At 53.7% G+C, this 21,839-nt stretch overlaps 1 protein-coding gene across 2 annotated transcripts in view; it reads left to right on the forward strand.

The window, feature by feature from the left end:
• Positions 1-2,256: 2,256 nt before the first annotated feature.
• Positions 2,257-21,839, forward strand: part of BCL7A (BAF chromatin remodeling complex subunit BCL7A) — a 40,331-nt gene continuing 20,748 nt past the window's right edge. Inside the window, exons 1-3 of one of the 2 annotated variants that reach the window (XM_016924434.4) lie at positions 2,257-2,645; positions 11,174-11,255; positions 15,741-15,837. In XM_016924434.4, the coding sequence (XP_016779923.3) occupies positions 2,554-2,645; positions 11,174-11,255; positions 15,741-15,837 (271 nt within the window). In that variant the 5' untranslated portion in view covers positions 2,257-2,553. The remainder of the gene's footprint in view (positions 2,646-11,173; positions 11,256-15,740; positions 15,838-21,839) is intronic. The other variant, XM_009426452.5, reaches the window with a different exon arrangement.

A 21,839-nucleotide genomic window follows, 5' to 3' on the forward strand; every position in this document is an offset into this window, starting at 1 on the left:
TCATTCCAGAACTTTCCTATCACTCCAAAAGGAAACCCCACATCCGTTAGCAGTCACTCCTGTTCTCCCCTCCCCCTTGCCCCTGGCAACCACCAATCTGATGTCTGTCTTTATGGATTCGCCTAGTTTTAGATATCTCCCGCAAATGGACTTATGCATATTTATCCTTTTGTGACTGGCTTCTTTCACTTAGCGTGTTTCAAGGTTCACCCATGTTGTAGCATGTATTCATTCCCTTTTATGGCTGAATAATATTCCATTGTGTGGATAGACACATTTATCTGTTCCTCAGTCACTATTTGAATTCTGACATAATATTTTCCTATTTTAAATTTTAAGATACATTTTTTTAAAGTTTCATGTGGCCCAAAGCACATATCTATTGATCTCACATATCTCTGTGAGATCTGTTTTATGACCTGCTGTTGCATATTTTCCCAGAAAATTCTCGGAACGATTTTCTGAAGTCCTTCTTTCTCTTTCTCTTTCTCTTTTTTTTCTTTTTCTTTCTCTCTCTTTTTTTGTTTTGTTTTGTTTTATTTTGTTGTTGTTGTTTTTTTTTTGATATTCAGTTTTGCTCTGTTGCCCAGGCTGGAGTGCAATGGCATGATCATTGCACCTCTGCCTCCCAGGTTCAAGCATTTTCCTGCCTCAGCCTCCCGCGTAGCTCAGATTACAGGCCTGCACCACCACGCCCAGCTAATTTTTGTATTTTTAGTAGAGACAGGGTTTCTCCATGTTGGCCAGGCTGGTCTCGAACTCCTGACCTCGTGATCTGCCCACTTCGGCCTCCAAAGTGCTGGGATTACAGGCATGAACCACCGCGCCCGGCCTTTTTTTTTTCTGAGACAGGGTCTCACTCTGTCTCCCAGGCTGGAGTGCAGTGGCTGGATCTCTGCTCACTGCAACCTCCGTCTCCCAGGTTCAAGCGAGTCTCCTGCCTCAGACTCCCGAGTAGCTGCGATTACAGGAGCCCACCACAGCGCCCGGCTAATTTTTGTATTTTTAGTAGAGACGGGGTTTCACCCACCATGTTGGCCAGGCTGGTATCGAACTCTTAACCTCAAGTGATCCACCCGCCTCGGCCTCCCAAAGTGCTGGTATTACAGGCATGAGCCACCGCGCCCGGCCGGTATTTGTTCTTTTCTTCATTTTTCACGTCAGGAGACTGCGTTTCAGAATAGTAAAAAGAAATGCCTAGGAAAAGGCCTGCGGTCTCTCCATTTCCACAGTAGCGTGTTCCCCAAAGACCAAACCCTCAGGGGAAACGTCTAGAATGAGTAACAACTTAAGGCTGCAACCTTGAACTTTCCCAGGACTCAGTTTCCCCAGCTGTGAAATGGCTGCTGTCGGGCTGTCATCTCCAGGCCCGGGGCGCTGACATTTGGGCCACTCTCGGTCTCCCTCTTCATTCTGGGCGCGCATTAGCTCTGGTCCGGCCGGTTCCGCTGCAGCTGAACACCAAGATGCCGCACCCAGGTTACCCTGATCATCGCAGATTTCTCCCCGGGGCTCTGTTCTGAGGCCTCAAAAGTGCTCCTTGTAGATGGGACCAGGGGTCATTTGGGCAGTAGCAGCGCCTGGTCTCAGTCTGGTACTGAAGTCAGGAATGGCTTAAGGTGAAATCGTGGTCCTCTGGTGAAGCTCAGCGAAGACCCCCTCCCCTTGTTTATGACAAGAGAACTTCTGGGGGCGGGAGGAAGAGTCCCTGTTACGATGCTGATCATCATTGAGCTTTTGCTGAGCAGAAAACTCTTTAGTACTCAAGGTCGAGAGTCTCTGGTGGTCTGCCTGGCACCAGGCACCTTCCTACAACCCTAGTTTTCCAAAAGGACAAAGCCTGGGGCAGGCGACGTCCTAGCTCGCATTTGAACAGGGCCGCGGGCCAGCAGAGATGCGCGATGCCCAACTCTTTCCAAGAGCACCTCGCGTCCCGAACCGGTGCCTTCAACTCGGAGAAGTCAAGAGACCCGCAAGAAACTTGCACGACTGCACCCGCCGCCGCGCTCCGGGGGCTGGGCAGGGGCAGCTGGGCTGGCTCCCGGGGAACGCGACCCCCCCGCGCCCCGCTGACCGGCTGTCTCCCGTGGACCCCTCGGCACCTGCGGCCTCCGAGGAAGGGTCAGCGCGCGTGTCCGCACGCCTGCCCCCACCGCGCGCCCAGAGCCGGGGGTCGCCGTGCGCCCTTCGCCACCTCCCCAGGAGGGCGTCCGGGGCGTCCCCTCTGGGGGCGCAGGAGGCCCGGGGGCGCTGCCCGGTGGCCGCGGCGCCCGGAGGCCGCACTGCCGGCGGCGGCGGCGGCGCGGCTCCCCCTGCTCGGTGCAGCTGCCGCCCGGCGCTTGCGCACTGGGCCAGGCGCGCGGCGGCCCCGGGCTTTGTGTGTGTGTATGTGTGTGTGTGTGTGTGTGTGTGTGTGTGTGAGTGTGTGCGTGTGAGAGTGCGAGTGTCTGTGCGCGAGTGAGTGAGCGGCGGGCGGGCGCGAGTGTGGCCGCCGCGGAGCGCGAGCAGGACCCGGCGGGCGCGCTCCCCAGCCTCCGTCTCCCCGCCGGAACCATGTCGGGCAGGTCGGTTCGAGCCGAGACGAGGAGCCGGGCCAAAGATGATATCAAGAGGGTCATGGCGGCGATCGAGAAAGTGCGCAAATGGTAAGCGGAGGCGCCCGCCGCCAGCCGCCTCCCCGGCCGCCCCGAGCCCGAGCGCGGCTCCAGAGAGCCGCGGGGCGCAGCGCCCCGGCCGCCTGCCCTGGCCCAGCCCCGCCGCGGGCCCCGGGACTTGGCGACGGCGGGCGGACGGGCGGGCGGCGCGCGAGCCGGGTCACCTGCGCCAGGCGGGGGCCGCGGCCGCTGCCCAGGTGCGCTCGCGCCTGTAGCCCACCTGGCGCGGCGGCCCGGAGGCGGCGGGCGCCGGGGCCAGGCGGTTGGAGCGGCGGGGCGGCCCCCGCCGCGGCGCTCGGCTCCCGGGAGGGGGGCTCGGGGCCGGCCCCAGAAGCCATTTCGTTTTGTGCAAGTCACATGAAAGCGGCTTCCCGCGCGCCGGGGCCGCGATGCCGGCGGCGGCGGGGAGAGCGCGAGCTCCATTGTGCAGGCTCCGAGCGGGCCGCCGCCGCCGTCTCCTCCCCGCGCGCCCCGGCCCGCGCCCCGCCGCCCTCCGCCAGCCCCGGCCCGCCCGGCCGCCCGCTCCCGCCTCCCGGGCCCGGCGCCCTCGAGTCTGCGGAGTTTGCAGAGCGCGAGCCGTTTAAATTTAGCGCTTTGGGCTGCCTGGAGCGAGGGCTCTCGGCGACCAGGAAAGATGGGGGCGAGCGCTGGGAGCCAGCGGCCAGGGGCGCGGGGCGCCCACGTCCCACCCCGCTCTGCACGGCGCCCCGGGCGGGGGGCTCGGGCCAGCCGATGTTTTTGGCCAGAAGCCGTTCGTCCTGGGCCGCGGCTGCCTCTCCACACCGGGAGCTCGTGTTTGTTTTGCGGAGGGAGCTGTTGTTTTTGTTCTCTGCACGGGGGAGAGGGGGACTTGGTGGCGGCCGCGCGTGGTTTTCGGGATCACATTAGCGTCCGCCCGGCGTGGCCCGGTCGACATTAAGGGGATCGAACCTTTCCGCGGCCTCGTCGGGGTCTGCTCGGAATCGGCCCCTGGGCCAGGCCCGAGGCGCAAGCAGATCGCCAGGTTGGGTCAGAGTTGTTGAAAACTCCCCGCTGCCTGATTTCAACTTTATTATTTTTTTCCCACGCCTTCACTGGGGTCCCGGAGGGAGAGGAGCCGCCGCGACGCTGGCTCTGAGTGTCAGCGCCCGCGGGCTCGTCTCGACCCTTTATTTCGAGCCTGGAAGCTGGGCAGGCCCTGTGGCAGGGGATGTTTACGTTTGGGGGTGTCGTTTCTCGAGTAGCGCCTCGGTCTCTAAAAGCCACTGGGGGCGAGCCTCCGGTGTGGCGGTGTCACAAGTTAGCTGTCCTTTCTGAGTCAAACCCAACAAAAAAGGCAAGAGGAAAATCAATAAAGTCCACGTGCTCCCCGGCCTCCTATGGAAAGGGCTGGCTGCGATGGCCGGATGCCCGGCCGTGGGCTGGGTTTGGCTCCAGTGGGACAAAGAATTTTCAGAACCGTGAGAAGGGGAGGCTTTCCAAAGTTGAGATCCAAGTCGTCGGTGTCTCGGGAGCTCCCCTGGTACACAGGGTGCCCGGTGCCCGACTGGAGCCATTTAAAAATGGCAGAAACAGCTGCAGGCCAACACACACACGCTGGAAAACAACCCGCAGCCCCCTCTACTGTGGGATTCCCCGCGGGAAGCCCGGAGTTGCTCCCCTCCTTGCCTCAGCCCCTGTGCAAAGAAAGAACTGGTGTCTGTGCCTGGGTCCCTTCTGTCGCCGGCCTGGAGGTTGGGAAACAGCCGGCAAGCCGCCTTTCTCTGCTCGAGGAGGCGTGGTGGGGCCTCCTACTCCAGGTTCCCGGCTGGACAGAGGCTCCTGCACCCTGACAGCTGCTCCCGCAGGGCGGCCAGCTGCTCTGCAGGGAGGGCAGATGGAGAGATGGGGCTTCCCACCCCGCGGGCCCCAGGGCGGCCGGCCTGGAGGCCTTCCAGCCCGCTGACCCCGCGGGGACCAGGCCTGTAGTTGGAGCTTGAGGGGCTGTGCCTCTGCGCCTCCCTGGGTTTGGGGAAACAACACATCGTGTCCTCTGAAGACCTCAGGCTTTGGGATCTCATGGTCCAGCTTCCAGTTCACTTCGTTGCCGCGACCTTGGGCATATCATTGTCACTTCTCTAACCATGGTGACCCGGGGTTTTGTGCTTGGCTTCCAGGTCCCCTCAGGTTATTGAGGACGATTGAGGTCATGCCTCCGAGAGCACCGCGCCCTGGGCGCAGGAGGAGCTGTTGCTCAGTGTTGTCTGTGTTGTAAGGTGGACTTTGTAGAAACTTGGCTTTGAGGTGTTTTTTTTTTGGCCCCTTCTAAGCGAAAGCCTTGGGCTTATTGCCCAGGTTTCTCTGGCCCCTGAGAAGCCATATCCCACCTTCCCCGCGCCTTCGGATTGGGTCTTAGACTCAGCCCATGAGACTGTGGGTTGTTTATTAATTGTCTGGTCACCAACCATGCATTTCACCACTGGTGGGGAGGTGGGGTTGCCAGGTTTAACCAGATAAAAATACAGCACACCCAGTTAAATTTGAATTTCAGATAAACAATGAAAGATTTTTTTAAAAATAAATGTTTTTGAGTATGTCTCATGCAATATTTGGGACACACTTATACTAAAACATTATCTAATTTATCTGAAATGCAAATTTAACAGGGCACCCTGTATTTTACCCAGAGGGAAGCTGAAGTGTTTGGCAGATCATTTGGCCCCATGAGCCTTGGGTGGGTTTCTCCTCAGCCCTAGTGACCCCTAAAATTACCCCCCCCCCGACCCACCCACTGTCCCCTGATGCTTCCCTCACCCCCGGAAAAAGCTGTGGCCTCCCTCTCATTTGGGGCAGGCTGTCTCCTCTTCTCTTTTTCTGGTGTTTCAGCAAGGCAGGCCAGTGGAGGTGAGGTGACCAGAAGATGGCTAAAGGGAAAACAAAATGGTGGGCCTCTTTTTGGGAAACTGGGCCAGGGTTTGGGGGCCCTGTGCTGGTGGAGGAGAGAAGACCCCAGGGCGATGGTAGGAGACGAAAGCTTGGGCTGCAGCGTAAGCTTGGAGGCCCGCTGCGGTGGCTCATGCCTGTAATCCCAGAGCTTTGGGAGGCTGAGACAGGAGGATTGCTTGAGCCCAGGAGTTTGAGACCAGCCTGGGTCTCAAACCAAAAAAAAAGAAAAAGAAAAAAAAGAGCCGGGCGCGGTGGCTCACGCCTGTAATTTCAGCACTCTGGGAGGCCGGGCAGGCGGATCACGAGGTCAGGAGATCAAGACCATCCTGGCAAACATGGTGAAACCCCGTCTCTACTAAAAAAATACAAAAAATTAGCCAGGCGTGGTGGCGGGCGCCTGTAGTCCCAGCTACTTGGGAGGCTGAGGCAGGAGAATGGCGGGAACCCGGGAGGTGGAGCTTGCGGTGAGCGGAGATTGCGCCACCGCACTCCAGCCTGGGCAACAGAGCGAGACTCCGTCTCAAAAAAAAAAAAGAAGAAGAAGATAAAAGAAAAATTAGTCTGGACGCGGTGGCTCATGCCTGTAATCCCAGCACTTTGGGAGGCCGAGGCAGGCAGGTCACCTGAAGTCAGGAGTTGGAAACCAGCCTGGCCAACATGGTGAAACCCTGTCTCTACTAAAAATACAAAAAATTAGCTGGATGTGGTGGTGCACGCCTGTAATCCCAGCTACTCTTAAGGCTGAGTCAGGAAAATTGCTTGAACCTGGGAGGCGCAGGTTGCAGTAAGCCGAGATCGCGCCACTGCGCTCCAGCCTGAGCAACAGAGCAAGACTCCATCTCAAAAAAAAAAAAAAAAAAAAAAAAAAAAGGAAAAGAAAAGAGAAAAGGCTGGGCGCGTTGGCTCACACCTGTAATCTCAGCACTTTAGGAGGCCGAGGAGGGAGGATCACGAGGTCAGGAGATCGAGACCATCCTGGCTAACAGTGAAACCCCATCTCTACTAAAAATACAAAAAATTAGCCGGGTGTGGTGGCAGGCGCCTATAGTCCCACCTATTGGGAGGATGAGGCAGGAGAATGGCATGAACCCACGAGGCAGAGCTTGCAGTGAGCCAAGATTGTACCACTGCACTCCAGCCTGGGCAACAGAGCGAGACTCCGTCTCAAAAAAAAAAAAGAAAGAAAGAAAGAAAGAAAGAAAAAAATTAGACAGGCATGGTGACCCTCATCTGTAATCCCAGCTACTCGGGAGGCTAAGCCCGGAGGATCACTTGAGCCCAGGAGGTTGAGGCTGCAGTGAGCTACGATTGTGCCACTGTACTCCAGCCTGGGTGACAGGGTGAGACCTTGTCTCAAAAAACAAACAAAAAAAGTAGGCTTAGGCCCAGGACCCCTTAGCACCTGGTCTGAGGGTTCCCTCAATGACTTGCTGTGAGGACTGAGAAAGGTCTGTGCCTGAAGAGCTCCCATCTGTCCCAGGAGAGGTAGAGGTTTGGGCCTGAGGCCTCCCTCACCTCAGCTCCTCCAGAGGTTTCATCATGGAGACATTCCTACTGGGCACATGGCAGGTCAGGCAGACCTGGGCCTAGCTAGGGTGAGGCCAGCCATGGGCCAGGCCTCTTGAGGTGACAGGGACTAGCCATGAGGAGTGAGTACAAGGACAGGGAGTAGAGCTTTCCTGGAGGGAGTCAGCAGGGTCCCCTTGAGTGGTGGGTAACCCTAAGATGGTCTTGTTGGCTAACCCTTGGACCTGGACACAGGAGAACATTCGAAATTGGCCTTAGCCTGGAGAATCTGGGATGGATTCTTGTAGTTTATATAGGAGTCCGTGCTGGGGAGGAGCAGTTTGGTCTATATTCCTACTGCTGGGACCTCATTTTTTCCTTTCCTCCCAGAAGCTCAAGTGTAATGGGAAGGGAAAGGTGCTGAAGTCAGGGTAAGGTGACGGGGCCGCCAAGACAGGAGGCGTGGGGCACACCCAGGGCCAGCTTTGCAGCAAGTTGGGCTGCAGCCTGGTGGTTGTGGGGATTTCTGCACCTGGTGCTTACAGGTGTCAAGAGTGAGGGCATCTGAGGGGGGCCAGAGAGCCCATCTGGGGCAAGCTGTCGCTCCCTGGGGCATGTGGGCCCAGGTCATGTTTTCAAGAGTAGCCAGAAGTCTGGATTCTTATGCAAAGCCTGTTTTGTTGTTTGTTTGTTTGTTTGTTTGTTTGAAGTTTGGCAGCAGATTTAACATTTTTAAAGTACTGTGCAGGCCAAACAAAACACGCCTGTTGACTGGTTGTTTGCCACCCTAAATATAAAGTGGGGCCCATGTGTGGTGGCTCACACCTGTAATCCCAGCATTTTGGGAGGCCAAGGCAGGAAGATCACTTGAGCCCAGGAGGTCGAGGCTGCAGTGAGCAGTGATCGCACCACCGCACTCCAGCCTGGGCAACAGAGGGAGACCCTATCTCAAAAAAATAACAAATAGGCTGGGCACAGTGGCTTATACCTGTAATTCCAGCACTTTGGGAGGCCGAGGCGAGTGGGTCACCTGAGGTCAGGAGTTTGATGTCAGCCTGGCCAACATGGTGAAACCCGTCTCTACTAAAAATACAAAAATTAGCCGGGCATGGTGGCACGTGCTTGTAGTCCCAGCTACTCAGGAGGCTGAGGCAGGAGAATCGCTTGAACCCGGGAGGCGGAGGTTGCAGTGAGCCGAGATTGTGCCACTGCACTCCAGCCTGGGCCACAGAGCAGGAGTCCGTCTCAAAAAAATAAAAAAAATTAAAAAATAAGAAAGTGATGAGTATAGCTTAATACCCTCATTGGGGAAGAGGAGCAACGCTCTTTTTTGGGGATGGCTATGTGTTCTGTGGTGATGGTTTTGGGGGGCAATTGTGGGAAACCTCAGCTGCTCCGCTGAACCCGTGTGCCCACCCAGTGTGTCTGTGGCTGTGAAATCCCATGTCCTCCTGGGTGCTCACTTGGTGCCTTAAACTTGAGCTCCATGGCCCCTCCGGGTCGCTGCTTAGCTGAGCATAGGTCCAGCTCAGAGGTAGAGTTCTTAATGTTCTTGCCTCTGTCCCAAAGTCCCCTCAATGTCCACACCTAGAAATACAGTTTCTCATCACTGGGGTAACTTGAGAACTCGGTGAAGAGGTTGCCAGTTGGGGCAAAGAGAGGCACGAAAGCCTGGCTGCATTCAGCTTGTAGCCTGCGGTGGCCTCGAGCCTCGCTGGGAAGCAGCTGCAAACTTGCATCTTGGCTGATTTGCGGCCGCAAAGCCCAGATCTCTGGCACACTTTCTGCCCTGAAAGGTGTCCTGTGTGTTACAAGTCAATTACTTTTTTTTTTTTTTTTCCCCAAACACAATCAAACCTTGAATGGGTTGATTTACTGGGAAGCTGGTCCAGGGCTCATGAGTAATGAATGGCTTTGGCCAATCTGCATGGAGTCCTGGCAATTTGTCATTCTTCCTCCAGCTTCTGTTACCCTGGCGCTCCTTTAGAATGATTCTTGGTTTTCATGGGCAACAGAAGAGCAGGAGGTGGTGTCTGGGGTCCGAGCCCAAATCTAATTCTCTTCTGCCACTTCCTGTCTGTGAGACCCCAAGCTAGTGGTATAACCTCTCTGGGCATCCTGTTTCTGCATCTGTAAAAAGGGTGACAATCGTCCCCCTCTTGTAGCCTGTTGGGAATCTCAGGGAGAGAGGGTGTGTAAGTAGAGTGCTTGGCGTGGAGCCTGGCATGTAATAGCCTGGGCACACAGTGGCTATTGTGATGGTTGCTCTAACAACTGAGGTTCTTCCCAGGAGCACTTGGTCTCTTCTGGACACCTTCTGATTGCTCAGAATGGAGAAGGGGAAAGGTGGGCATTGTGGTTTGTCTGCTCTGCCCACAGGAGGCAGGAGACGGGCCAGTGGACTTAGACACTCGTCTTTCCTGCATCGTTTCTGGGTGAAAAGGTGCAAGGAAGAGGGGGCAGAGAGGCTGGTCTCAACAGCTGTGCTGGGTGAAGGGTTCGAGTGCTGGCTCTGGGAGAATGAGTTCACCTTCACCGCCCTGTGCCTCAGTTTCTTTATCTGTCAAATGGGGAAGTTGCCATTTCCTGCCGGATGAGCCGGCACAGTCCTTGGTACATAGAAGGCGCTAGGAATGGCCACTGGTATAATAAGAAAAGCCGGGCCGTAGCGTCCTCTGATGGAACACGTGGGACCCGAGCGGGCAGGGTTTTTGGGGGTGAGGTGTCTGTGGTTTCGGCTGGCTGGGTTTGAGTATGCTCGGTCATCCTGCAACCCCCGTGGTGACAGGGTGGGAGTCCTGTAACCTGTCACACCAGCATGTGAGGGCCACGTGCCCCACGAGGGGGTGATCTAAGGCTGAGTTTGGGCAGAGAGGCCAAAAAAAGGTGCCAGGCAGCTCACCGACAGAGGTGCTCGTGCCACACAGAATTCTCAGTTCTGGGAATTTGTCACCAAAATTGCTGAGGACTCGGGCAGCTACGTCGCCTGTACCAGGGGTGCGCCTGCCCCAACAGTGCCTGCTGGGCCCCTTAAATCCGCCAGCCTCCTAGCTGAGCCATCAGTGGCTCCTTGGTGGCCTCGCAGGTCTCCTGATCTGGCAGAGTCTTGATTTAGGAGCCTCGGTTCCAACCCCAGCCCTGCTTCTGGGAGGCTCTCCTGAGCCTCAGTCCCCTCAGGGGTGTGGCTGCTGGGCCTTCGAGGCGGTAAGGGACAAGTCGGAGTGCAGGGGGTCAAGGACAGCAGGTGGCTGGCTGTAGCAATAATCGGAAAAATGACAGTGGCTCGGAGCAGAGTGGTGGTGGTGGAGGAGAGGGTGGGCATTGTTATCTCAAATGAAAACCAGTCCTGTTTGCTTCTGTGGCTTGTAAGTTTCTCCTCATCCATAAACCTGCCTCTCACAGTGGGGGGTCTGGACTCCCCTTCAAGTGTTTGTAATGCAGCTGGGGTGACCTTGCAGACGGGGTCACTAGGAGCCCTGAATCAGGGGTGCAGTTCCCCTCCCACCTGCCTGCACCCACACATTCAGGCTGTGTAACCTCCTTTCGGGCCGAGGTCACCACTCCCTGGCTCTCCTTGGCCGCCACGAAGGGCATTCTTCCGGCAGAGTGTGGGCGGCTCCCCGGCTTGCCTGCTCCTGCCTCCCCTGACCTCAGACGCATCGCCCAGAGGGCAGGAGGAGCCCCGGGGTGTCCTTGGTGACGACTCCACCCCCCATGGGAGGAATCGGCCTGCTGGCCTGAAGCCCTCTCTGCTGCCCAGACGGGCGCGGGTGGCCCAGTCCACTGGCTGCGTGGCATTGGCAGTGACACAGGAGGAACCTGGGCCCGACTCCCGCCACCCATAGGAGTCCTTGTAATGGCAGCCCCACCCTCAGCCTTTTTGGCGACAGCCTGGAGAGGGCAACCACCCTATGTGGTGTAACGGGTGGAGAAACCAGGCTTAGATGGGTGATGTGGCCTGCCCAGGGCCTCCCACTAGTGAGGGTGGAGCTGGGATTCAAACCCTCATCTGTGTGATCTGGAGCTTGCTCTCAGCCCCAAGGGAGTGTGGCCTGTGTCCCCCAGGGATGAAGAGTCCCCGGTAACAGGCTCTTCCTCATCCTCCTCAGGGAGAAGAAATGGGTGACCGTTGGTGACACATCCCTACGAATCTACAAATGGGTCCCTGTGACGGAGCCCAAGGTTGATGACGTGAGTATGGAGGGCTGGTCCCCTGGGGTGGGCCACCCATTCGTGCTCCTCCCACCATGGGGAGGGAGGTTGTCCACTGCTACCCACCGTGCTGGGGCTCTGGGACCAAGAGCCCCTGGGAGTAGAAGGACCCAGATTAGACCTGGGGAGGCTGTACCAGTCCCCACCCCTCCCACTCCAGCCCCAGAGTCTGGCCCTCAGAGCGGTGGACGGGGGGATCCCGCAAGTTGTGTCTTCTTCTTCTTCTTCTTCTTTTTTTTTGATACAGAGTCTCACTCTGCCGCCCAGGCTGGAGTGCAGTGTTGTGATCTTGGCTCACTGCATGCTCTGCCTCGTGAGTTCAAGTGATTCTCCAGCCTCAGCCTCCCGAGTAGCTGGGATTACAGGTGCACACCACCACACCCAGCCAATTTTTTCGTATTTTTAGTAGAGACGCAGTTTCACCGTGTTGGCCAGGCTCGTCTTGAACTCCTGACTTCGGGTGATCCACCTGCCTGGGCCTCCCAAAGTGCTGGAGTTAAGGCGTGAACCACTGTGCCCGGCCTGCAAGTTGTGTCTTCTGGGCCGAGCGCCCCCCCCAGGGCTTGGCACTGTGTTTTGGGGCAGGTGTGGTGGTGCCCACAGTTAGGCACGTTCTCCCCACCTTTGTGGTTCTGTTCCTGAGCCTCTGACCATCTGCCAGGCCCTGGGCTGATGCCTCACATGCAGCATCTCCGTTATTTTTCCTACTCAGCCTGTGGAGTTGATCTTTTTAACCTCTCCTCTGTACAAGTGAGGGCACAGGCTCAGAGAGGTGAAGCCACTTCACACGGCTCACCTCAGAGCTGTGAATGGAGCTCAGGTCTGTCTGACTCCAAAGCGCAGGTTCTCTCTGCACTTGGAGAAGCTTCTGGTGAGTGGAGCTGCTGGTGACAGGGGTCCCCGGTGCTAGGAAAGCCTGGTGCAGGGATGCGGGGCTCCAGGAGGGGTGGCGCCATCCCGCCTTCCACCACTAGAGGGAATGCGAGGCGCTGACCTGTGATGGCTGGCAACTGCCCCGAGCAGACAGGGCTCTCCCAACTTCGTGGTTCCCAGGCCAGTTACTTCCAGAGACCCCTCTCATTTCCATCCCAAATCAAGAACAGTCTGCCCCATAGGCCTTTGCCTGGGCCATTCCCCCCTGCCTGGACTGCCTTCCCTATTTACTCAAACTCAGTCCTTCTACCTGGGAAGATGGCGCAGACTAACCCACATGGCTGCGGCCACTCCTGGGAGTGACGTAAGGTCATGACTGGTAGGTTTGGGGTGGGGGAAGCATGTGGGGGTCCAGCTTCCTCCAAAAAGACAGGGGCTAAGTTTCTCGCCCCCATCTTCAGTTACCTGCCCGGCAAGTCTTGGGTCTCTGGGCAGGGCTGTGGCTCCATTCTTCACCCCGTGATCACATGCTCACCCCTGAACTTGGGCCTTTGTTTTCCCTTCTGGTTCTAGCCTGGGCTCCCGGAACCACCAGGGCTGCTTTCCCCAAAGGGACTGAGCCTTGGTCTCTCTCCGCATCTCCCAGGGAAGAGTAGGGCAGGCTCCTCGAAGGCAGTTCCTGGCTCCGGCCCATGTCTGTGCCTTGCCCGCCATTAGGTGTAGAAATGCCGGTTGCATTTGAGAAGATGTGGTCCCTGCTCTCAAGGAATTTCTAATCTCGTTGGGGGAAGATAATTATAGAATAGCATGAAACAGATATCAGGGAAGTGCCAAATGGAATATGATCAAGGGGAAAACGTAAGCCCTGGGCCATCGGGAAGGACCGGGCTGCTCTAGGCTTCAAGGGACCGGTTTGATTTGGAGGCAGACAGACCAGCCCCGATTAACCTGTGATGTTAGGCAGGTGACCCCACATTGCTGGGCCTTAGTTCCCTCTTTTGTGTAATGGAGCAGTAACATCCAAATCGCGGTTTCTGCAACAGAGCAAAAGCAATATATCACTACGGAGAATACTTAGCACTGTGCCGGCTGTGCAGACGGTGCCGAGAAATGCAAATTCCCTCTTCATCTGTGAGCCATGATGTGCCATGTGCCACTCCCCCACCCCCTTTCCCTCTAGGGCGATGGTTCTCGGCCTGGCTGAGCACCTTCAGAAGATGCAGATTCCTGGGCCCATCACCAGCCGCTGAGTCTCTGCAGGTTGAGGCTGGGAATCTGCCTTGTGGAGGGAGAGCTTTTTATTGTTTTAAACACTCAGTATCTATATGGTTATATCCATTTGTTACTTTAGAACTCTTGAAAATTTCATCCTTTTAAATAGGTAAAATATGTTACAAAATTCAAATTCAAAACAATTTTTTAATTAAGACAATTTACATATCATAGAAGTCACTTTTTTTTTTTTTTTAAGAGACAGGGTCTCTGTTGCCCAGTCTGGAGTGCAATGGCAGGATCATAGCTCACTGCAGCCTCGACCTCCTGGGCTCAAGCAATCCTTCTCTCTCTGCCTCCTGAGTAGCTGAGACTGCAGGCATGCATACCTGGCTAATTTATTTATTATTTTTATTTATTCATTTATTTTTTTGAGACAGAGTCTCACTCTGTTGCCAGACTGGAGTGCAGTGGTGCAATCTTGGCTCACTGCAACCTCCACCTCCCGGGTTCAAGCAATTCTTCTGCCTCAGCCTCCCAAGTAGATAGGACTACAGGCGCGCACCACCACGTCCAGCTAATTTTTGTATTTTTAATAGAGACGGGGTTTCACCATGTTAGCCAGGATGGTCTTGAGCTCTTGACATCATGATCTGCCCGCCTCGGCCTCCCAAAGTGCTGGGATTACCGGCGTGAGCCACCACACCCGGCCACACACCTGGCTTATTTATTTATTTAATAGAGACAGGGTCTGGCTATGTTGCTCAGGCTGGTCTCAAACTCCTGGCCCCAAGCCATCCTCCTGCCTGAGCCTCCCAAAGTGCTGGGATTACAGGCGTGAGCCACCATGCCTGGCCAGAAGTCACTGTTTTATTCAGTTCAATTAGTGTATTCACAGAGTTGTGCACCTGTCACCACTGTAATTCCAGAACATTTTCATCACCCTAAAAAAGGAACTCATACCCATTAGCAGTCACTTCCCATTCCCCTCGCCTGCCCCGGTAACCACCAGTCCACTTTTTGTCTGTTTGGATTTGTGTATCTTCCGATGTTACTCTTTTACTGCATATCTTTTATAAATCTGCCTCTCATCCCTGCATGCACCCCCCATCCCCACCCCAGTTCTCGCCCCTGGAGGCAACCAGTGTTGCCAGGTTTTGTTTATCCTTCTAAAGGGAGGCTTCGCTCGCAAACATGCATGTAAATACACGCATGCACACACACAGCACGCACACACACACACACATCCTTTGCTTACCACTGGTGGTGAGGCTCATGTATCCTGCATCTTTCATATATATATATATATATATCTTGGCGATATTGACATATGTTAATGTGTTAGTATTCTGCAGATCACCCCATGTTAGTCTGTGAAGAACCACCTTATTCCCTGTAATTGTTGCATCCGATTTCATTGAATGAATGTACCACGATTGATTTAACGAGTCTCCTACAGTTCAGCCAAGGTTGTTTCTAACATGATTCCTTTTGTAAAAAAAAAAAAAAAATTGAATGGCCGGGCACAGTGGCTCACACCTGTAATCCCAGGACTTTGGGAGGCTGAGGCAGGCAGATCACGAGGTCAGGAGTTCGAGACCAGCCTGGCCAATATATTGGTGAAACCCGTCTCTACTAAAAATACAAAAATTAGCCGGGTGTGGTGGCAGGCACCTGTAGCCCCAGCTATTTGGGAGGCTGAGGCAGAAGAATCGCTTGAATCTGGGAGTTGGAGTTGGAGCTTGCAGTGAGCCATGATCACGCCACTGCATTCTAGCCTGGGTGACAGAACGAGACTCTGTCTCAAAAAAAAAAAAAAAAAGAAAAAAGGAATGGCACAAAAAGCATCCCCATCCTCCCTCCTTTCTCCCGGGGTCTTCCTTCCTAACTCCTCTTGCGCTTTTGTGCTGGAGGTCAGCAGAGTACACTTTGAGAAAGGCTGCCCCAGGGGGCCTGCAGCTGGTGGAAGTGAGTGACCTCTGGGTCACCTGGCATTACTTTGTACCTGCTCTGGGCTGATGGTAGCCTCTTCCCCAGATACTCTCCCTAAAAGAGGAGGCAGGTCCTGCCAGCCAGGGTGTTTCCACACTGCTGCTGACAGCCCCAGAAACAGGCAGGCTTATTTTCCAGGGTGCCGGAGCTGGGCCAGCCTCAGAACCCTCCCCTCTGTGGGGCTCTCTGATTCCACAGTGTGCGAGACCCAGAGGCCAGTCCCTAATAGGACGTGTTCAGTGTGGGCCCAGGAAAACCTCCAGAGGCCTGGGGGCTCCAGGAGGCTTCAGTGGAATAAAATATTCACACCACTCCCCAGGGGCTCTGAGCACGTGTGCACACACACATGATCTGGTGACTTGGTTTCTGCTCCATTTTCCCCTGCAGAAAAACAAGAATAAGAAAAAAGGCAAGGACGAGAAGTGTGGCTCAGAGGTGACCACTCCGGAGAACAGTTCCTCCCCAGGGATGATGGACATGCATGGTGAGTGCCCGTGGCCTGTCAGCCTCTCCTGCCCAGCCCGGGGCCTTGGCCAAGCACTCGGTCATGTTTTTGTTTCTCTAGCAGGTTTGTTCACATTCCAGGCAAGGGGTAGGAGGGCTGGGCAGGGCCCGGCGGCCTCTGTGCCAAGGAGAAGACTCAGCGGAGGAGAGGAAGTTTCTTTTCCCAGCGTACCAAGCCAAGAGACATAAACTAAGCCAGAGACATAGAAATTAGACCCTCTCCTCACCCAGGGACAAGAACCCCGCAGGAGATGTTTCTCTCAGCCTCGTGTGTCCAGGAAGATTGTTTGGGCGTATGTTTCTTCCCCCCCTCATATAAATTATATAAATGGCTGTGTTTCCCATTTTGCTTTGGCTGCTGGGAATCTCCAAACTGGATTTTGTTTGTTTGTTTTGTTTTGTTTTGTTTTTGAGGCGGAGTTTTGCTCTGTTGACCAGGCCAGAGTGCGGTGGCGTGGTCTTGGCTCACTGCAATCTATGCCTCCTGGGTTCAGGCAATTCTCCTGCCTCAGCCTCCCAAGCAGCTGGGATTACAGCCATGCACCACCATCCCTGACCGATTTTTGTATTTTTTAGTAAGACGGGGTTCCACCATGTTGGCAAGGCTGGTCTCAAACTCCTCGCCTCAAGTGATCTGCCCGCCACGGCCTCCCAAAGTGCTGGGATTACAGGCATGAACCACCGTGCCCGGCCTCCAGACTGGATTTCTGATTTCATGTTAATCCCACCAGGACCTTGGGAACTGCCCTTCCATGTCTATACCTAACTTCCTTTGCTGTTTAATTTCAAATGTTGTAACTTAGCCGGGTACAGGAAACACGCACCTGTAGTCCTGGCTCCTTGGGAGGCTGAGGCAGGAGGGTCGCTTGAGCCCAGGAGTTCAAGGCTGCAGTGAGCTATGATTGCACCTGAGAGTAGCTGCTGCACTCCAGCCTGGGCAATACAGTGAGACCCCATCTCTTCAAAAGGCAAAAAAACCCAAAAAAGTTGTAATCTAGGTCCATCAACCAAATCCAGATGGTGCTATCTGCCATTGTTTCCTGTTGGCGGTGTCTGTTTCTGTTTTGACCTTTTTATTTGAGAGGAAACGTGCAAATGATGTGTGTATGACTCCATGAAATGTTCCCAAACTGCACACACCCACGTAACCACCCAGGTCAAAACACAGAACGTTCCGAGCTAGTCCCCAGTGTCCCCCGCAGGTCTTCACGGTTTTCTCCATCCACCCAAGGAAAATGCCCTCAGAGATTCAAACCTAAAGCTCCTTTTTTTTTTTTTAAGGCAGAGTCTCGCTCCTGTCACCCAGGCTGGAGTGCAGTGGTGCGATCTCAGCTCACTGCAACCTCCGCCTCCTGGGTTCAAGCAATTCTTCTGCCTCAGCCTCCTGAGTAGCTGGGATTACAGGCACGTGCTACCATGTCTGGCTAATTTTTTTGTATTTTAGTAGATACGAGGTTTCACCATGTTGCCCAGGCTGGTCTCAAACTCCTGGTCTCGAACGCCCGCCTTGGCCTCCCAAAGTGCTAGGATTTACAGGTGTGAGCCACCGCACCCATCTCTAAAGCTTCATAAAAATTAAGTTGGTTTTCCGTGTTTAGAAATCAGGAAATCTCCGTCCTGCCATCCCTTGAGAAATCAGATCTGGCAGCCCCGTGGCTGTGTGCTCCCTCGAGGCAAGGGCTGCCTGTAACTGCCTGAAGCCAGAGCCGCCTTCCCTTAGCAAGAGTGTGGTGCCTCCAGGCCCACCTGGCTCACCCACTGCCTTTTTGTCACCTGCCTGGCCTGCTAGGACAAGAGCCTGCAACCCCTGCCTTTTTCTATCTCTTGACCCCAATTTCAATGTCTTTGTACTTTTGACCACTGGAAGCTTTGGTACAGCCAGGTAGTAGTAGACAAATAACTAAAAAAGGAACTGGAAGGGAATATTGGTTTGCTGGAGTTTCTGATCTCTCCAGACCCAGGGCTGTCTTGTTCTAGGGAAGGAAGGCCAGCGAACTTCCCCACGTGCTCAAATCGACCTGTCTGGAAAACACAGTCACCAGCTCCAAGGGCAGGGGGACTGGCAGGTTTCTGAACGGGCTTTAGAAAAGCACAGTGGCGGTGGCTCATGCCTGTAATCCTAGCACTTTGGGAGGCTGAGGCAGGCAAATCACAAGGTCAGGAGTTCGAGACCAGCCTGGCCAACATGGTGAAACCCTGTCTCTACTAAAAATACAAACAATGGGCGCGGTGGCTCACGCTTGTAATCCCAGCACTTTGGGAGGCTGAGGTGGGCGGATCACCTGAGGTTGGGAGTTCGAGACTAGCCTGACCAACATGGAGAAGCCCTGTCTACTAAAAAATTTACAAAATTAGCCAGGCGTGGTGGCGCGTGCCTGTAATCCCAGCTAGTCGGGAGGCTGAGGCAGGAGAATCGCTTGAACTCAGGAGGCAGAGGTTGCGGTGAGCGGAGATTGCGCCATTGCACTCCAGCCTGGGCAACAAGAGTGAAACTGTCTCAAAAAAAAAAAAAAGAAAAAAGATACAAAAAATTAGCTGGGTGTAGTGGCGGGCACCTGTAATCCCAGCTACTCAGGAGGCTGAGGCAGGAGAATCGCTTGAACCTAGGAGGCAGAAGCTGCAGTGAGCCGAGATCACACCACTGCACTCCAGCCCAGGCAACAGGGTGAGACTCCGTCTCAAAAAAAGAAAAAAGAAACGCACAGTGGGAGCCAGGCACAGTGGCTCACGCCTGTAATCCCAGCACTTTGGGAGGCTGGTGTGGGCGGGTCGCTTGAGGCCAGGAGTTCAAGACCAGCCTGGCCAACATGGCAAAACCCCATCTCTACTAAAAATATAAAAATTAGCTGGGCATGATGGCGTGTGCCTGTAATCCCAGCTACTCAGGAGGCTGAGGCAGGAAAATCGCTTGAATCTGGGAGGCGGAGGCTGCAGTGAGCTAAGATCAGGCCACTGCACTCCAGCCTGGGCAAAGGAGCAAGACTCTGCCTCAAAGAAAAAAAAAAAAAAAAAAGAGCAGTGGGGCTTTGTTGCTGGTTAATGTGTCAAGAAAGCCCCCCCAGCCAGCCATACAATCATAGCTGGGTTATGTTTCATTTTCAGAAATAGATATGTGAGCTGGGATGTGGCCTGTCTCAGTGGCATTCCTTAGCATCCCCTTTCCCTCTGGGGACTGGGGAGACCCCAGGCCCGACTCAGGACTGAGGCTGGATCACAGACGCAGAATTACACCCGAGGGCCTTTTCGAGCTGAGGCCAGGACCCCACCTGGGTTCACATCCTAACTGTCCCTGCACCTTCCCCTGGCTGTGTGATCTTGGGCTATTTGTTTAACCTCTAGCTTTGGGGTTTGTTTAGTTTTAATCTGTAGAATGGGGATGGTAATGCCTACTTCATAAACTCACTGTGAGGATTAAATTAAATAATCTCTTAAAAACCTTGGCATGGGACCAAGCCCAGTGGCTCACACCTGTAATCCCAGCACTTTGGGAGGCCGAGTTAGGAGGATCACTTGAGCCCAGGAGTTTGAGACCAGCCTGGGCAACATAGGGAGACCTCATCTCTACAAAAAAAACAATAGGTGGTTCGTGTCTGTAGTCCCAGCATTTTGGGAGGCCAAGGCGGTCAGATCATGAGGTCGGGAGATCGAGACCATCCTGGCTAACACGGTGAAACCCCATCTCTACTAAAAATACAAAAAAATTAGCCAGGCGTGGTGGCTGGTGCCTGTAGTCCCAGCTACTCGGGAGGCTGAGGCAAGAGAATGGCGTGAACCTGGGAGGTGGAGCTTTCAGTGAGCCAAGATCACGCCACTGCACTCCAGCCTGGGTGACAGAGCAAGACTCAGTCTAAAAAAAAATAGATTAAAAATAATAATAATAATAATAAATTTAAATTAGCAGGTTGTGGTGATGCGCACCTATAGTCACAGCTACTCTGGAGGCTGAGGATCATTTGAACCTGGGAGTTGGAGGCTGCAGTGAACAGTAATTGCACCACTGCATTCCACTCTGGGCAACAGAGCAAGACCCCATCTCTTAAATATATCTGTATAAAAAATATATATTATATAATATTATATATAATATATTTTGTGTAATATATTATATATAATATTATATAATATATTATATATTATTAATATTATATATAATATTATATAATATATTATATATTATTAATATTATATATAATATTATATATTATATATATTATATAATATTATATATAATATATATATTATATATAATACATATTATATATATATTTTATATATATAACATAGTAAATATTTTATTTTGGGCCAGGCGTGGTGGCTCATGCCTGTCATCCCAGCACTTTAGGAGGCCGAGGTGGGAGGGTCATTTGAAGTCAGGAGTTAGAGACCAGCCTGGTCTCTATGGTAAAATCCCATCTCTACTAAAAATACAAAAATTATTGGGTGTGGTGCTACACGCCTGTAATCCCAGCTACTTGGGAGGCTGAGGCAGGAGAATCGCTTGAACCTGGAGGCAAAGGTTGCAGTGAGCTGAGATCATGCCACTGCATTCCAGCCTGGGCGACAGAGCAAGACTCCATAAAAAAAAAAAAATTATTTTACTGTATTCAAAAATAGAGACAGGGTCTTGCTATGTTGCCCAGGCTGTTTCCAAACTCCTGAGTTCAAGCAATCCTCCTCCCTCAACCTCCCAAAGTGCTGGGAGTAGAGGCATGACCCACTGTGCCCAGCCTATAATAAAAATTTTAAAAACCTTGGCACGTTAACAGCTCACATTTATGAAACCTTCACAATGTGCCAAGTATTGTGCTAAGCCCGTTACATCATTGCCTCATTTGAGTCTAATAACCAACCCCATTTTACAGATGGAGAAACTAAGGCCCAGTGAGGTGAAGTAACATGCATGGTTAGCAAGTTCATAACTTCCAGTGCCATTGATGGCATTTGAGGTTCTTTGAAGACAGAATCCAGGTTTGTGGCTGGGCGTGGTGGCTCACACCCATAATCCTAGCACTTTGGGAGGCCAAGTTGTGAGGATCGTTTAAGGTCAGGAGTTGGAGACCAGCCTGGCCAAACAATGGTGAAACCCCATCTCTACTAAAAATACAAAAATTAGCCGGGCATGGTGGTGGGCACCTGTAATCCCAGCTACTCAGGAGGCTGAGGCAGGAAAATCCCTTGAATCGGGAAGGGGAGGTTGCAGTGAGCCAAGATTGCACCACTGCACTCCAGCCTGGGCAAGAGAGTGAGGCCGTGTCTCCAAAAAAAAAGAAAACAAAAGATCCAGATTTGTGACCTGGACGAACTCTCCAGAAAAATCTAGGATGCTGAACAAACCAGGTCCCCAGACACAGGAGCCCTGTTGACTTTCTGATTTTCATTTTAGTGCACGTGCAGCCGAAAGCCAGTCAGACTGCAGAGTGTGTAAATGGGAAGGTCAGGGAAAGGTGTGGGCCGGGCAAGTTTTCTGGAAGTCTTCAAGTGGGAGGATGGGTACAGCAGGAGATGAAGGAGAGGGCGGTACCCCGGGCCCTTTAGTCCACAAGACTCAGCTGAAGTTAGCCCAAGTATCGGGGTCACACTGTTACCAGGCTACCAGGCTAGACCAGACGTTAAACATTAGTGCTCATTGTCATTCATTAACACAGCCTCAGGAACCTACGGGGCCAGCTTCTTGCGCGTGTGCTTGCCGTAGGAAGGAAGTCTAGATTTTCTCAAGGGAGAAATCGGGGAGCACACATCCTTCTTTTTTTTTTTTAAGTCCCAGAATTCACAAGAGGATGCTTTTGTGTAACGAGCACCCCAGAGTACAGTTAGAATCAGATCCAGGTTACCCGTGTGGGGCCGCCTGACTGCCTGGTGCTTCCTCGGCAGGTTGAGGTAGAGGAGGGGTGTGGGGCTGGGAGTTGGGCAGATGGGTCCGGCAAGTGGCTCTGCTGCTCCCAGCCTCAGTTTCCCCCTCCGGAAAGTGAAGGTGGTAACGGC

The sequence above is a fragment of the Pan troglodytes genome, chromosome 10 (assembly GCF_028858775.2).
Source record: "Pan troglodytes isolate AG18354 chromosome 10, NHGRI_mPanTro3-v2.0_pri, whole genome shotgun sequence".
Lineage (NCBI taxonomy): Eukaryota > Metazoa > Chordata > Mammalia > Primates > Hominidae > Pan > Pan troglodytes.